At 39.1% G+C, this 17,154-nt stretch overlaps 1 protein-coding gene across 1 annotated transcript in view; it reads left to right on the top strand.

Annotated features, from left to right (window-relative positions):
- The first annotated feature begins 63 nt into the window (after positions 1 to 63).
- The window catches only part of HEATR1 (HEAT repeat containing 1), a 34,814-nt gene continuing 17,723 nt past the window's right edge, over positions 64 to 17,154 (top strand). The window contains exons 1-22 of the mRNA XM_040059378.2: positions 64 to 121; positions 307 to 485; positions 2,210 to 2,426; positions 3,337 to 3,478; positions 3,984 to 4,085; positions 4,971 to 5,111; positions 5,678 to 5,889; positions 6,983 to 7,116; positions 7,827 to 7,935; positions 8,283 to 8,393; positions 8,842 to 8,959; positions 10,204 to 10,311; positions 10,733 to 10,828; positions 11,834 to 11,934; positions 12,232 to 12,443; positions 12,726 to 12,847; positions 13,376 to 13,573; positions 14,313 to 14,496; positions 14,758 to 14,906; positions 15,558 to 15,750; positions 16,295 to 16,467; positions 16,826 to 16,993. Coding sequence (XP_039915312.1) covers positions 344 to 485; positions 2,210 to 2,426; positions 3,337 to 3,478; positions 3,984 to 4,085; positions 4,971 to 5,111; positions 5,678 to 5,889; positions 6,983 to 7,116; positions 7,827 to 7,935; positions 8,283 to 8,393; positions 8,842 to 8,959; positions 10,204 to 10,311; positions 10,733 to 10,828; positions 11,834 to 11,934; positions 12,232 to 12,443; positions 12,726 to 12,847; positions 13,376 to 13,573; positions 14,313 to 14,496; positions 14,758 to 14,906; positions 15,558 to 15,750; positions 16,295 to 16,467; positions 16,826 to 16,993 — 3,132 coding nt within the window. The 5' untranslated portion in view covers positions 64 to 121; positions 307 to 343. The remainder of the gene's footprint in view (positions 122 to 306; positions 486 to 2,209; positions 2,427 to 3,336; positions 3,479 to 3,983; positions 4,086 to 4,970; positions 5,112 to 5,677; positions 5,890 to 6,982; positions 7,117 to 7,826; positions 7,936 to 8,282; positions 8,394 to 8,841; positions 8,960 to 10,203; positions 10,312 to 10,732; positions 10,829 to 11,833; positions 11,935 to 12,231; positions 12,444 to 12,725; positions 12,848 to 13,375; positions 13,574 to 14,312; positions 14,497 to 14,757; positions 14,907 to 15,557; positions 15,751 to 16,294; positions 16,468 to 16,825; positions 16,994 to 17,154) is intronic.

The following is a 17,154-nucleotide window of genomic DNA, read 5'->3' as shown; positions in this document are numbered from 1 at the left end:
GCGGGCCCGGGCCCGGCGGTCCCCGGTGGGGCGGGAACTTCCCGAGCCTCAGGAGCAGCCGCTTCCGGGTCAGCGGCGCGCGCGGCCCACGTGCGGCCCGGCGGGGAGCGGCGGCGGCCAGGTGAATGGGGGGAACCGGGACCGGGACCGGGACGCGCGTCACCGCCGGGCGCTGTCCCGCTTCATCTCCGGCTGGACCCGGCCCGGCCAGACGTGCCCGCCGCGGGGCCGCGCCCGGGCCGGGAGAGGCGGCTGGTTGCATGCGGCTGCTTCATCGGCGGGCCCGCTGTGGTTCTCTTCCCCCAGTTTTCTCCGGAGGCTCCTTCCCCCGAAGCGCGGAGCCATGACGTCCCTGGCGGAGCAGCTGAAGCGGCTGGCGCTTCCCCAGAACGATCCCAGCCTCCTGGACCGCAGCGAGGTGGCATCGCTGCTCTTCACCTGCAAGGAAGCCGCCACCATTGACAGGGACACGTTTTTTGCCATCGGTGAGTTTGGCTGCTTAGATAACACTGGCTTTAAAAACACTCCAGAAAAACAGCTGGAGAAAGATAAACGGGAAGGACAAACCCGTATCCAGAAAAGGCCAAAAGAATAGTTCAGAAAGCTGCCGGCTAGTCAGCATCGCTCCAGTCCATGGGAAAACCATGGAGCAGTGCCTCTAACGAGCACGTTTCTGTACACGCAAAGGTAAGGTGATGGGGAAGAGTCAGGGATCCCCAAGATGCTCAGGGACTGGAGAATTTGTCCCATAAGGGAAAGTGGATGAGAGGAATGTCTCTGTGTCATTCAGTCTGGAGAAGAGAAGGCTTTGGATGGGTCTCATAGGAGCCTGCCATTACCTTTGAGGAGGTTCCCAGAAGATGCACAGGGCTATCCACAGGAGGGTATGGCTGGAGGACAGGAGACAGTGGGCCTAAGTTGAAAGAGTAGGAGTTAAAACTGGATAGAAGGAAAAGCTTTTTCAGCCTGAGGACAGTCAAGTAGTTAACAATATTGCCTGGGGAGATTGTGCCTTGGGGGGAAAAAAAAAAAAAAGTGCTTTCTTTGAAAACTCTGACTGGATAATGCCCTGAGCAATCTGGTCCAGTTTTGGAGACCCTTTTAACTCTGCTTTGAGCAGAGCCTGGGACTGGAAATCTCCCAGTGTGCCTTCTGACATGAATTCTGTGTTTCATGGAGACATGCTGATGCCCTGCTCCTGGGTACCATTAGGGTCACAAATAATGCGAAGTGGAGTAGCCTTTGCTGTGTTGGCACACTTCAAATTCTTTATGCTCTATCCCTTTCCATTTTTGTATAAAATTTTATCCAGGAATGTGATACTCTTAAATAAGAAAGCTGTTTTCTAAAACCAGGCAGATTGATATCATGTTTTCTTTTTAAGTAACGGGATTGTAGATATGTATCTTTGATGCAGCACAGTGTTTCTTTGGTTTCTTAAACAGTTACTCTAGAACTGCTTGGCTGAGTTTGAGGTTGGTGTTGTTATGGTCTCTTATCCAATATGGGACCTCTGATCCAGTGTTTGATCATTCCACTGTTAAAAAAACAAGATCTATACATTGGGTTTGAGTTTCCTGTGTTCCAGCTTGCATCTGTTGTCTTCCCATCCTTCTGCTGTGCATCTCTGAGAAGAGTCTGGCTCCATCTCCTTGATAACCCACAGTATATACTGTTAAGTAGCTGCAGACATCTGGAAGATTTACTTTTGACTCTCTCTTCTCCAGCTGAACAGTTCCTCCATTTCCTTGTATGTTGTTTTCCAGCCCCTAGGCCATCTCAGCATTCCTCTGCTGAACTCATATCCAGAAATGTTTTTCTTCTACTGATGATCTCTGATTTGCACACAGGGCTCCAGCTGCAGCTCACAAATGGAAGGGGCAGTTCCCTCCCTTCCTCAGCCTGCTGGCAGTGCTCTCAGGGACAGCACAACCCAGGATGCTGCTGGCCTTCACAGCTGCAAGAGCACTCTGCTGCTAGTTGCTAATGTTGTTTTTCTTTGTCAGTTGAGAAATAGTTTGAGTATTTCAAAGGTTTTGGTCTGAGGTCTCTACTGCTTGTTTTGGTTTGCTTGGTGAGGATGATGTATACCAGTATGGCACAAAAATTGGATGTGCCAGTGAGGAGGTAAGTGGGTAGGACTGGAGAACAAAAGCTGTTGTGTTTAAAGCATTCCTCCCCTTTTTTTTTTTTTTTTTTTTCCCCACAGGATGCACTGGCTTAGAAGAGCTGATGGGGATTGATCCTTCATTTGAGGAGTTCCAGACCAGTTTGTTTAGTTCCACATCCAAAGCTCTTGAACGCAGTGTTCAGACTAAAGCAGTAAATCAGCAGCTGGATAAGAATATTTCATTGTTCCTCATCCACCTGTCCCCCTACTTTATGCTTAAGCCAGCCCAGAAGTGCCTTGAATGGCTGATTCACAGGTAAACCACTGAAAATCCTACATGTCAATAGATAAGGCTAGTAATGCAAGGTGTATTTTTCCCCAGTGAGAAAGATTTTGAGTAATTTTGCTTTAGCTTTCTGAAAATACAGGTTAGAATGTTAATAATGTGCATTTGGACGTAGTCCTTATGGGGCCAGATGCTCTTTGCCAATTAGATTTTTGTCTTTTGATAAATTTCTGTGATTCTTTTCATCTGTCACGGTACTCTGTATAAAAGCAATTACTTCCTTGCCTGGCTTTCACCAAAGTTGCTGATCCCTGGGCATCTTACAGAGCACAGAGAGAGACACTTCTATATTGTGCTTTTAGAAGTGAAGTTTTTAAAACAGCAAATTTTCAATATTAACTGTGAGTTGTGAACCCTAACTATTCTTATTCCAAGGTTTTGTAAACAGATGTGAAGAAAGAAACAATGAAGTTCTTTGTGGTGTTATATTTACTTATATAAATTAACCTATCCAAATGCAGAAAATGCAGTACTTCTTATCATGAAGTGTGTGATTTTCCTGAAACATATTTTTTTGAATCATGATTTTTCTATACATGTATTATATTGGGAGAGTCATACTAGGTTATTGTAACATCTGATTTAATATTGAAATCTGTGCAGAAGAAATTAAGGTAATTTTTAGTCCTACAGGAACCTAAAATTGTAGATGGCAAGGGAAAAAAAATGCTAGCAACATTTCTTTCTTCAAGCACATATAGGCTTGTGGCCAGCTTGAATTTCTGGACTGTAGGTGGACCATAGATCTGAGTCAGTATGACAACCATGTCTTGCTTAAAAGCAAGTAAACAAGGTATTCTGAGAAGAGTGTGGGTGGGTCTCTTTTCCTTTTTGGCTTCCAGATACTTTTTTAACTACATATGTACATTCTTTTCCTTAGATTCCACATTCATCTCTACAATCAAGACAGTTTGATTGGTTGTGTTCTGCCATATCATGAGACTAATCTATTTGTGAGAGTTATTCAACTTTTAGATATAAAAAGCCCAACTCATAAGTGGCATTGGATGGATCCAATACGGGTAAAGTATTTAACAGATGCAAGATGGAAGGACCTTGAGGGGTTTTATTTAACAATATCTTGACTCTTCTAGTCTCCTTGTGAATATGGTCCACCAATTTATGTGGTTAGTTGTAGAACTGTACTGAAAGGTTTAATTACAGGAGTGGAGCTTGGATGCCCACATGTTGTTTCTGCTCTTTCTTTAAAGGGGAAGTTGATATTAAAAAGCTTTGACTGTAAATACTCTTTGTTTTGGCTAAGTTAAGGGATGCTTTTAAGGTACTGCTAGGAAGATACATCAGTTACTAAAATTTGTGTTTATTTGCATGTAGGTTAAATGTAATTCACTTCATCATCTGTCTTAATGCAGACGCAAAACATTCTAGAGCAGTGTGTGGAAATCCATTATTTATTTCAGTTTAAATGGTGTTAACTGATCAGCAGGATTATTTGGGAGATTATAGTTATTTCTGTACTTTGCTTTACTCTGTGTTCTAATTTTATCTTTTTTTCACTGTGTAAAGAAACCTGGAGTTCCACTGGCAAGGGGTACTGTCATTACACACTGCTACAAAGACCTGGATTTCATGGATTTCATCTGCAGGCTGGTGGCAAAATCTGTGAAGGTTGTTTTTTTCTTCTAAAGCATTGTTTGTTGTCACTTTGTCTTCCCCATGTTTTTATAGTGGTGTGCTATTTCTTAATATTTTGAACGGCGTATCAAAGAGTAAAGTGAATCATTTGTCAGTAAACAATATGAGGATTTCTTATATTATAATTTGTGAACATGACAGTCTGTCAGAAGTTCTTATAAGGAAGTGGCTGAGAACCAATGAGCCATGACAAAACAGTTTGGCCATACTGTATTATTTACTGTGTTGCCTCAGGGTACTTAATTGTCTTAATTTCTTTCATAAACTCGTTCCCACTATTAGTTTTTAACTGTGCTCTGATTTTCTGTGTCTCTTCTGGGTGTTTTAAATGCACGTCTTCAAATATTAATGAGAATTTGGAATTGAGAATGTTAGAAGGGGGGCAGATTTTTTTGTTGTTGTTTTTTCAGCTAATGTCTAATAGAGGTTAGTTTTGTAGTCTCGGAAGGGTAAGATGTGTGACAGATACAGTTATTTAGAAAACTGGGATGCATCTGCTGTCAAACTAAGCAAAGCAGACACAATAACAGTGTTTATTCAGAGGTGTAGAGGGAGGTGTTAAACATAACACCAGTCAGCTTCTTGTCTGTCCATCTCTGAGTCTTGAGCAGTACACCAAGATCACAGGTGATTTTGGCTGCCTCATTCTGATTACCTACATCAGCACCCATTTTCATCTGCCATGTCTGTGAGCAAGAGCAGTAACCTCTGGCAAGGGTTGCTGCTGTGAGAGGTGATCACTTCAGTTGTGCCAGCAGGAGCTGCTGTAGTTCGAAGATTTTGGTGATTTGAGGGAAGCCATATGTGCATTTCCACTTGCCTTGATGTCTGAAGAACCGATTTTTTTCTGTGATCCAGGTCTTTTCAGAGTGTCCTGGCAACTCAGCTCAACTGAGAGTTCTCCTTGTGTTTTATGCTTCTACCATTGTGTCGGCTCTTGGAGCTGCAGAGAAGATTACAGACACTATGGTCTCTCTGCTGCTCCCTTATGTCCAAAAGGTAGGTGAAGCTCTGTTTCCCTCCCATGTGATGAAGTGTGTTCTGCAGATGTGCATCTGCAGGTAATATCCCAGAAAGACATCCTGTGTGACACATACTGTACCACTTAGCCTGATTTGAAACCTCAGGCAGGTGAGGGTCCATGGCAAATAATGTTTTTTCACACCTCAGGTGAGCACTTTAAGGACTGTGTTTTACTCTGCATGAGGAATAGAGCTGTGAGAAGTGGATACACTGTTTGAAGAATATCTTTTCTTTGAGATTTATCATGCTAAACCACCAGGAAATGGTGTCAGGGTAGACAGTCTGCATTAATATCCTCTCTCTTCCACGATTATTGCTTTGTCAACAAACAGAGCAGTAGTTAATAAATGTGTCTTCTTTATCTGTGGACCTTGCATGACAGCTTTTTCTTCTTGAATGTTGAGTTTATAGATACCTTAAACGTTAATACATGGAAAAGAACATAGTGGGATTCTGTGGATGTCAGAATAAAAACCATTTTTATGTTAATGTCCTCTTTTGTGTTATTCTGTGTTAAAAATTCACTTTTATCTCTTTTCTAGGGCTTGAAATCCTCTGTACAGGATTACAGAGCTGCAACATACATGATAATCTGCCAGATGACAGTAAAAGTGACAGTGGAGACTTCCTTGGTGCATTCCTTGATGGTACAGATAAGCAAGACATTATTTAAAGTGCCCTCATTAGTCAGGGATGGGCTGGCTTGCTTGAACCTACTTCTGCAAACTCAGAACGGAGATAAACTTGGGAAAAAGTAAGTCTACATGAACAGATTTTCCCACTTTCTAAAATTCCGAACTGCGCTTTGATAATTTGAAATTTTTATATCCTCATCATTAAAGGGATACTTCCCTGTCACAAGTTTAGGTAGTTGACATTTCAAAGGGCTCCCAAGTTCCTTTGGCTAACTTTGAGAATTTGTATGCTCACTACAGCAAAGGAGTCTCAGCGGTGCAAGTTGGTCGTCTCTTGCTCCTTCTGCTGCTTCACTTAGTAAGGGATTGATGTCAATGTGCAAAACTGAACCCTGTCAAGTAAGACGTTTTTCTGGAAAGTGCAAAGAAGTTCTGTCCCTTTGATGAAAGGGCTTTGAGTTGGTGTAGTTTAACACCTGAAGCATAAGTGCTTCTGTACCACCACTTGTTTGGTCTCATGTCAGGTGAGGTGTTCTCCTGGAGGTTCATGTGGTAGATCCCCATCCATCTGTCTGCCCTGCTCTGGCACAGTTGGCTTGTGCTGGTAACGTGCATTTGAACATAGTCCCTCATGCTACAGGGAATTTGCTTGCTGGCAGAGAGGAGTATTCCAATAGGAAAAATCTTATGAGGGATACATAGAGTGATTGCTTTCCAGATACTTGAGCACTGTCATAGGTTAAAAAGCGCAGGTGTGGGGTAAAAGGAGACAAGATGAAGCTTTGTATCAGCTGACAGGGAAATGGCTTCTCAGAGGATCTGTCATGGCATGATTATTTCTCATCCCTTTTGCTGCCACTGGGGGATAGATATGCTCCCTGCAGTGTGAGGATATCTCTTCCTGTAATTCATATAAATATTTTACTTTCACTACCACCTTTGCAAAAAACGTAGATAGGTTCACTGTGCTGCTGCAGCAGCTGTGCTCAACATGACTGGCAGTACCTTCTTTTCTTCTTAGAGACTAAATGTGCCAATAAACATCTGGCATTAAGGAAGTGGAGCCCTTTGAATCTTTTCAGTGTTTGTTTACAATGGGTCTGTTACCTGATGCTGAAAATTGAATCCTCGAGAAGTCTGCATGGTTTTGAAAGTGTTTGTAACCCAGATGAGCATACATACTTTTCTTTTTTTCCCCTTCGAATTGTGCAGGCCGTTCAATTATCTGTGCAAAGCCCCAGAACTGGTAACACTTCTGCAAAGCCTGTCAACAGGCTATGATATCTCTCCTCTCCTCCAATACCTGTTGCCTCACCTTGTTCACACCATCGTGAAAAGTGATACGGGTAAGTTAGCACAGGTTCTTTGTAAAACTTGGACCAGCCTAAAGGACAGATAACTGTGGTAAATGTTGCAGCTGTGTAATTGTTTCTTCCCTTGAAACCCTGCCAATACTTGTGAAGACCTGATTGAGCTTTTGTGTGTTTGCTTTTTGTTTTTCCTTTTATGTGTTTTTTTTTTTTTTTTTCTTTTAGAGAGGTATTGTAGTACTGTGAAATCTTGGGTCGATTGCATACGTGGTTTAATTAGGGGACAGCTGTGTCTACCCAGTGGATTAAATGTGCCAGAGAACAGTCTGGGGCAGGGAGGCTGGCTGGCTGGCAGTTGTAGCCTGTGTCTGTACTAGAGAGTCTTGTTTGCATTGTGGCGTTGTAGTGCTGAATCACACTGGAAAAGCTATTTTGTTAAAAAGGTCCAGATTCACACCAAGGAATGCTCTAGGGGACTTGATGTCACAGCTTTTAGCAGCAGGTCTGGAACGTGCCAAAGCGTCCTTGAATGTTCTGGCAGCAATCCAGGGTAGGCATTTTAACAACATTGGTATAAAGCATTGCTAATGGGGCACAGGGAGTTAGTGCTGGTAATCGATGAGCACTGTGGTCTTCAGGTTGTGTGCTTGGTTCACCAGAAGATGACGCCTGTATAAGCTGTTGGCTTTATGCAGTAGGAAGGGGCTGTTCTGTAACTATTGTTCATCTTTTATGACTGTCCTTAGAGGAGCAAGAAGAATCTGAGGAGACAGAAAATGACATTTACATCGAGCATCTTCAAGTTATTATTGAGAGTATACCACTGGAAAAGGATTTAGATTCCCTGTTGGCTTCGTGAGTTGACTTCAGTTCTCTTTTGTTTGCATTACTGCGGTCACTTCTGGTTTAATAATTAATTCCTGACAATGGCATTAGCATTATATGAGCATGCTTTTCTGAGTTCATAAGTTAAGTCCAGGCATGGATTTTAAAATTTAAATGTTCAGTAACCCAGAAGAACCATTCATTTAGCGTTTGTGGGAGTAGTTGTGGGACAGAGTAAAACTTCAGGCCAGCAGCAAATCTATACTTGTAGTAAATAATGTATATTAATCCTAATCTGTTAAGCTCTGCTTTATAACAGTAATAAAAAAGGTACCATGCAAAAACATGGTGGCTTTTCCTTTTGTTTGTAATTTTAGCAAGTTTCTTGAAGAGTTTATCTCCCGTGGTACAGAGATTGAATCTAATCCCACCAAAATGGCTGCACTCAATCAAAAGATCCTTCCTCTTGTCAGACTTCTCGAGAGAAAGTAAGTCCCATTTTTCTATGACAGACCCACAGTCTCTAGCGTGGATATCAGCTATGATCTTGTATTATTGAGTGTAGTGAGCACAATAGTCTTGCTGAAGTAGATACAAAAGAAATAACTGACTTCTAGTCTCTGTCTAAATTTTATTTTACTGATCTGTCCTTATATATTTTGTTATCACTGTAATACATGGACACAGACCTACTGGCTTTGTACAGCTCTTTACTTTGTAGCCTGAGCTCTGCTCATTATGTATTCTGGTGGTGTGCATATAGTTCATCTGTGTTTTAACATAATGATTTATTGCCTTTGCAAAGCCACTTAAAATATCTGGTCTGGATGAATGTATGTGCATTCAGTTTCCTTGGTTTTCCCTGTATTTCTCTTGTAAATACATGTTTTTCTATAATCCTCTGCAGAAAATATTGATGATTTTGTCTTTTGGCAGGTATCCTAAAGCCTTAGACTCTGTTTTGGAGAAGCACCTGGAAGATTGCACAGATGAAGCTGCCCAAAATCTTTTTCATCAATTTATTTCTCTTTCATTAAGCTGTGGCAAGTACAAGGTAGTTAGGATTGTGATCCTAGCTCTTATATGGTCTTATCATGTCAAAAGGCTGATTTTTGACAGAATTCTGCTCTCTATTCTTCCTTATAAACAAAATGTCTTATCATTGCCACAAAAAACCAAACCAAAACAAAAACAACAACAACAAAAACCCCCCCACACATAATTTGATAAAATATTGTGGGAGGAGCTTGGTCAAAACTGTGGTAAAACAAAAGCTATCAGGTCTTTTAATTTTTTTTTTATCAGAAGGACTCATGAGTGTTAGCTTTATTCTCTGGTTAAAATTTATACATTTCCACCTGCTCCAATTGCCACCAATACTTTTTTTCCTTAGAAACATGGCCACTGCATCCACTGTAGTGGTCAATAGTGACGACACAGTGGTGCCCAGCAAGGCCTCATCTTACTTAAGGATGTTGTCAGTGGCAGAGGTGTCTGTTTTGGGAAAGCTGAGAAACAGCTTTATCACTGTTGAGAGAAGATGGCTTGGTCCTTTTCCTTGCACTGATTTTATGAATGTTTGCAGTCGGTAACAGGAAAGAATAGAGTGACCACAGAGTTCTTCCTGTGCCATTTCTGAAGAGCAATGGAAGCTCAGCCTAACACGGCATAAGCATTACTACAACAGATGTGGCCAAGGAATTTATTATAAGAGCTGGTTAGTATTATGGCTGTTGTTTACAATGGTTGAAAGACTGAAAGCACTTGGGAAAATATGACAAAGTACAAGAAGAAGCACTTCCTGAATTTTTGCACTGATTTAACAAAGGCGCAGATTCTGTGTCTGAGTAACAAGTGGATTAACAGGAAAACAAGGCATGCAGAACAAAGGCATGTGACTCCCTTCCAGCTTTTAAGGTTCCTGAGATAAGTGCACGCAATTGGACTAGCAGGGATGCCTTTTTAACAGTTTCTGTCTGTGCTCTGTCACACTGACATTGTCACTAGTGCTTTCTCAGAATCCTTAGATAAGCGTAATGCTTTTCTAGGACATAATGGTGCCTGTGGCTTACTGTACTTTTCAATCTATCTTCCAAAAACTGTCTGCAATAGTGAAGAAATTTAATAATTTAAACCAGTTATACAATATCATCATACTGTAATTTAATTTTCTAGGTCTTGATTACGCAGGTTTTCTTTTGGTACAAAAAATTGCCATAAGAAGGTCTCCCATTATCCTTACCTATATTTGAAGTATTTTTAACATGCAATGGGGTCACTGTGAAGTCTGTATTTCAGTTTCTGGAAGACTCTGATACCTCCCTTCTGCTTAGTTTGAATCATCCTCAGCCTGCTGTACGGGTCCTGGCTCTTCAGCATTTGAAAAATGTTATTGAAACTTCAAAGGTTTGTCTGCATCTCTCACTTACAGAACTGACTTAACACAGAATGTCTTCAAAAAGCTGTTTGCCAGACTTACCAGTTGAAGATGAGTGGTATGACTGTGCCTATGTCATCCTTACTGCTTTTCATAGTTATTTTCAGTAGGCTTCTGTTCCCCGTATTCTGGAGTCTGGATAGTTCTTGTTGGTTAAATTGCTCACATTCTCATAAAATCCAAGTTAATAAATATTTCTAGTTTACTTTCTTTTGTTATTGAAAGTCTGCCTGTGAGGTTTAATTTAGATGATATTACCACTTCTCTTACACTAGAATTCAAATACTTCATTAAATGCTTTTAAAGTGTTCTTCAGACAAATTTTATTTTATTTATTTTATTTATTTTATTTATTTTCCCTTTGACACTGTTTTTCTTTATTTTTTTCAGGAAGGCTTTGATCAGGCTTTCATAGAAGAAGCAATTTTTGGACGGCTCAAGGATGACAACAGAGATGTTGTGATGTCTGCTCTCAGTTCTTTGGAGGTAAGTGTGTGCCTTCTGGCATGCAAGATTCTACCTGGTCTTGAATGTGTGTGTTTGGAATGTATTCTGTGTAGTTGTCTTGCTTGTCCTTGTGTCCTTATTGCATGACTTTTATCCTTTAACCGGATAAAGCCGCAGCACAGATTTAGGAGTCGTGTTGTCTGCCATCTCATGAATTCCCCCCAAATCTCTGCTACCTGATCCATCCCAAGGTATTGGCAGTTAAAGTGAATTTATCATTTCTGGTTTTCTTTTTATTTTAATGTAGCTACTGAAGCATACTTAAATCTTTGATAATTATTTGAGGCATGCTTCCTGCTTATTCTGTAGGTTTTTCTATAAAAAGGCAAGCCACACTATCTGCCTTTCGGATGGAAAGTGGTGCAGTCACAAGACATTACTCTAGTGAGAGGTGCTCAGTTGAGTTTTTCCGTATGTGAGTCATTTGATCAGTTGATAGTGGCAAAGTCCTGAGCTCCAGCTCAGGTTTACTGGATAGGGTTCTGGTATGCATTGTACTGATTGTTTCCAGCTGGAGTAACAGTCTGTCTTTATGGCTTCTGCTGGTAGTAGTGGAGAATATTATTAGCACTAGTGGAATTGGTCTTGTGTATTCATTCATTCTTGATCAGCAGTAAATAGGAATAGACACACCTGAGTGCTCCTTTAAAGTTTAGTATCTTTTGTTACTGTGTCTTATATTTCTGTGATCCAGATGCAATGTGAAGTAAAAGCATTTTTTATTTAATTATAACACAGTTTACATATCATTTATCAATTTTACCAAACATTTCCACATTCAGTAAATTCTCCATACTTTAGCATATCAGCAGGGCATAATGGGCAGCCTTAGTACTTCCTTTTACCTGATAATATTTTCATTACATGAAGATCAGCAGGAATCAGTTAGTCACATTTGATCTGTTTCCACTTGGTATAGCAGATGCATTTTCCATTATGATGTGGTAAACTGTTTGTATATTGTATTTTCATTCATTTTTCTAGATTATGGTTCAGATTTTCAGGGAACAAGTCAATCCAGAAGTAGTAGTATCAAGTCTTTTGAACATTTTCCAGAAAGATGATCTTTCAAAGGATGGAAAATGGTATGTTCATGCTTTTTTTTTTCAGTCTACTTTCTTTCAGTATAATTTTTTTTTAAAGTAGCTATAAAGAATACTTTAAAAACTGTGTTTCTCTGCAAATGCTTTTTGTTATGCTATTTCTATGTTGAGTTACAGGAGAGATGTTCAATTATTTTCATACTATTTCCCATTAATTCCTTATTTGTTCTTGCAGCTGTTTAGATACAGAAAATCACCATGGAGGATAGAGAATAAATCAAAGAAATGTTGCTGATGTGATTGAGTTATGTATTTTCAACGTGATTTGTTCTCTTTTAGGTACAAGGTTTTGGAGAGAGCAGTAAAAATTTTAGTCAAAGAGGAGATTCTGAAAGAAAAGAAAGAACTGCTAGATGCAGCAGTAATGCAGTTGTTGCCTTTTATGATAATCACTAATGCAAATTCCAAATCTTCAGATTGGAAAATGGCTGTTTGTTTGTCAGAGTCTGATCTCTGCTCCTTGCATCCTTTACTGAAGGGCTGGCCAGAAGGTAAAGCATTTCTTGTAACTAATTTGATAAGAGAAAACTTGTGGCAGCTTAGGACCTCATCCTTACTGAACCTAAACACATATTGAAGGAGACAGGCTATTACTATCAGGCTATCATGCTGTAACTAACTTTTTAAGAAATGGATTTCTTAAAAAAACTTTGAAAAGAGGTAGAAATTGTTTAGTATGTTTTTGACTGATTCTAAATATTATTGAGCCACCAGTATGTTAATACATGAATTTTATACCTAGGCTATTTAATTTTTTTTTCCCCTTGGAGTAGCTCTTGGAGATGCAATTAAATCTACCAAGTCTGCAGAGTTGGTTGGAGTAGCCAATGAGAAAATTATTCTGCTTCTTTCTGGAAACTTGACTTCAGGGGACCCTTCCTCACTATTGCAAATGGTAAGTCTACCATGTCAACTGAACCTTAAAGAGGTTTTACTTTTCAGGTGGTGACTGGAATCAAATGTGGTATGAAGCAGTTTGTGTGAGTGCTCTAGGCCCTAGTATGCCATCATCAAGCTGCTAGGCAAATATATGTGTGTGTGTGTGTGTATATATATATATATATATATATATATATAAAAATAGCAAACCGTAATACCATCCATATGAAACCAATTTCTTCCTTTACATAAGGAAAAGAAGTGATTTTTTTACAGATGATTAGTGGAAGTAAATCCGAGGAATTTTTCATTTCCTGAAAAAAATTTTCTAGAGAGGAAGCAAGTATACCTGTGGGTAGTTCATAGGAGCTGTTGTTTGTGCATTGCAAGGTTTCAAAGAATACAATTACAGCGAACAATAACTTTTTACCTGTGATAGAAAGTACACAGTATTACCCCAGTTTTCATTTACATGTTCAGTTTAGTCATAGTGAAGTCCCACTGTCATACTGATTTTTGTTTGTCCTCCACTCTTTTTTCTAAGGTTGATGACCTGATACTCGTTGCTGAAACAGAATCTGACAGTGTGAGACAGAAAGTAACTACTCACATAATTGGTTCAGCGCTTGTTCAGTGCTGCTGCAATACACAGATGAAGGAAAATTATTTTCCAGTGGCTCTCAGAGTCTTCTGCTTCTTGGATAAAAAAATTCAAAATCTCAGAACTTGTGAACCTGCAGAGGTAAGATGTTAACAGTGTGAAGAGGGCATTTTCTTTGTTCTGAAAACAGTATTAAGAAGGTTTTTAAAATTGTTTTTTCTGAAGGCCAGGTTCAGAAACTTTAAGAAGGACTTAAAAATCTCACCTTCATTTCTTCTCAGAGTAAAAACACACTTGGCAATTGTGCCATTAAGAATTACTCTAGTATTTTGTTGTTTCCATTGGAATTTTCTTGACTTACTTTGTTGAGAAAGACCTTTAGGGTTTTTTCTATGTGAAAGAAAAGAAACCCATGTGAGCAGGGCTGTGTTTCTGTGTGTACATCCCCTCATGTATACACACGTAGTGGCACATGGTAATTATTTATTCTGACCTCAGGTTATTCCATTAATGATTTTTTGTACATGCAAGTATCCGAAAGATGCGGATTATTTTTCTGGAACAGAACTAGATGAAAGTGTTAAACTGACTGTCAGAAATGCTGCAATTCCAAATTCCTTTGAAGAGGTATTTTAGAGAGACTGATATTTTACTCTTCTGTTACCTCATTTCTGTACACCGTAATTATGGTAGAAAAAGCTGGCATAGGTTTTAAAACTGCAGATGCAAGTTGCAATGTAAAATCAGAAATGTAATTCACTCCATAAGGATACCTCTTTGGAGGTTGGAAATTAAATGTTGCTGAATTTTAATGCTGAATTTCTGTTTTCTGTTGCATAGAATTGTGACAGAATACATTAGAATCTATTTTCATTTACAGGAAACTCCTCTAAATTGGTCTGTTGAAACAGCAGAGGAAATTTTGGTGCCTAAAGACTTGTTAAGTGCATATATAGAAAAGCTCAATAGTGATGAGACTGCTCATGCAGAGGAGTCAGCTATGGTCCTGTTCTTGTTGAAAAACTTCATTAATGGCCTAAAAGCTCCCCTGTCCTTTTCAGAAGGTAGGTGTTAAGATTTTGCCTGTCCCTTGCATAAGTGAAAAAGGAAAGTTAATTTTTTTTTCCTTCAGAAGTTGCTGGAATCAAGATGTTGCTTCCCTAACTTTCTCCTTTGTTATTGACATCTGTAAAGATTACTTACTTGTGAACATGAAATCAACCAAATGTATTGTCCTCTTTTAGCTAGAGATGTCTGTTTTCTCCTGATTTCTGAGGGTGTTCCTCTGCACCTGCTGTATCTTAATTATAACTTGCATTTTTTAGAGGAATCTTGGTGGAATCCTGAATCTCTGCATCAAGATAGCAAAGACTACCTGCACCTCCTTTTGGGGCTGTTTGACCTGCTTGTCAGTGGAGCTAGTGAGGGAAGCAATGCTCTTCAGTACAGAGCATTGATGAATCTCTTATTCAAGGTATTATTTTTGCATTTGTTGCTCTGAATTATGAGTCATCAACTACTACATGGTTGCATTAATTTTAAGGAAAACTGAGAAAAATGATCAGCTGGTCATGCAACACTGCTTGTGGCATTCAAGCACTGTGAGGAGATGGAAGTTACTTAAACCTAATTAAATGTAATAATGGAAAACTAAAGTTAAGAAAATAATAAAAAAACCCCACAAATGTACTAGTTGAGGCAAAGATGAAAGCAACACTGATTTGCAGGGCAAGATCAAGAGCCTCAAGTTTGAGCAAAAGTTTTGGTTCTAATCTGGTAGTGTGGCAAAGGATTGCTTTGTAAAATTTGGTAGTGTTTAAATACAGAAACTTAAAGGAAAACTTCTAGGAGAAATTTTGTGTTTCCTTTTTTGATATTACATCATCTAATGGTTTTTCTTATGCATAAGTAAATAATGTCTGGACTTGGATATACATGCAGCATTTACTCAAAAACCTTCCCAAAAGACACTGTTTCTCTGTTTTTCTGAGACAAAGTTCTCTTTCATGTACCCCTTTTGAAGTGGGTGGGGTGGTTTATCAAATGTTTTCAGTAGTAGTTTGTCAAATAAATTAAACAAGTGCTTTTTCCTTTTTTTTTCCTTTTCCATTGTGTTAAATCAAAGGTACATCTAAAAGATTCAGAGTTTCTCTTCAAATTCCTTTCCATTTTATGGACTTACAGTTATAACCTTTCAAATCAACTGAACTATGAAGTTAGTGCAATGCTACAGACTCAGGCTCTGTATATTGGCTATGCACTGCTTGAATCACAAACAAACCAGAAAAAGAAACAACTGCTATCACCATCATCTCCGGGTAAAGTAAAATACTATCTGTCTATCTATCTATCTACCTATCTATCTATCTATCTCTGTCTCTCATCTTAGAACTCAATCACAGTACTTTTTAATTTTGTGCAGTTTTACTATGTTCTGTACCATGAAGGATATCTCGAGTTACTGATGTTTAGCTGCACTGGGCTGAGACAATTCTCTTGCTGGTTCACTGGTGCAAGTTTAAGCTTGAAATGAAGGAACCTTATTTTTTTTAATTTTAAAAGTGTTAAAGGAGCACAGTGCTGTGCAAGGAGTCAGTAACAAGACATTACTGTCTGTGCAGTGTCAGGGTGTGACAGTCAGTAGCAATATATGAACTCTGAGCTTAAATGTGAATCTAAGGACTGTGATGAAATTCAGAGTCATGAATCTGAGACTCGTGTTGGTTTTATGTACCCTAGAGGTTTACAGTGAAAAGACTTCTTAATTCCAAAGTAATGTTGATGCCTCCTCAGGGACAGCTACAGTAAAATTTTCACCACTCACTTAACTCTGTTCTTTTTCTTCTTCCCTCCTTCTTGCAGTGGTGATATCTTTGCTAATTAACTTGGGTAGTCCTGTGAGTGAAGTTCGAAGGGCTGCTCTCAACTGCCTCCATTCCTTGAGAGGAGTAAAGGAGTCTCTATTCCATCCTGTCCTTCAGCATTTGGAACAAAAGACAGAAGAGATTGTGTCTGACCCTACATACATAGCACAGGTATTTTTTTAATCAAGGTATACATTAATACAGGTTTTATCTATTGCTGTGAGCTTCTGTCTTACATAAAAGAAATCAAGTTAACCAGGAAAGTTAATTGTCTTTATACAATTATACACTATATATGTCCACTATATGTGGACTGATTTATAATTTTTTTCAGAACTATAAAAACATTCAAGTGACTTATTACATGCAGAGAGCTGAGAAGCTAAGAGGCATTAATGCTGGTTTATTTCCAGATGAAGAACTCTGCTTATATCTAGATTGCAATGTCATGAAAGCATCAAATAATTGTTGTTTTAAGGCATTTTTATTGCAAGAACAGAACTTAATTTTCATTTTGCTCATGAACTAGATTATGGGAACTCTATTTGAGGAGCTTGAGACACAGCCAAAACAGAAATCTCAGAAGAAAAAATTGTTGGAAGCTTTGGAAAACATACTTGATTGCGTACAGAGCCCCATTTTCCCATCATATATTGCAAGAAATTTAATGAAAATTCTTCATGAAATCCATGGTGAAGTAAGTGCTGCCTTTTGGTTTTTTTTATGTATTCTGCACTTGAGTGAAATGCCAAAATCACATTTCATTTAGTAGTAATGCTGTTAAATCATTCCATAATGTATTAGACTATTAGGTATTAAGTTAACACCTCCAACAATATGCAGTATAGCTGCAAAGTA

This window comes from Hirundo rustica, chromosome 3, assembly GCF_015227805.2.
Source record: "Hirundo rustica isolate bHirRus1 chromosome 3, bHirRus1.pri.v3, whole genome shotgun sequence".
NCBI lineage: Eukaryota > Metazoa > Chordata > Aves > Passeriformes > Hirundinidae > Hirundo > Hirundo rustica.
Note: the sequence above shows the minus strand (reverse complement) of the source record. Positions and strands in the feature narration are given on the sequence as shown.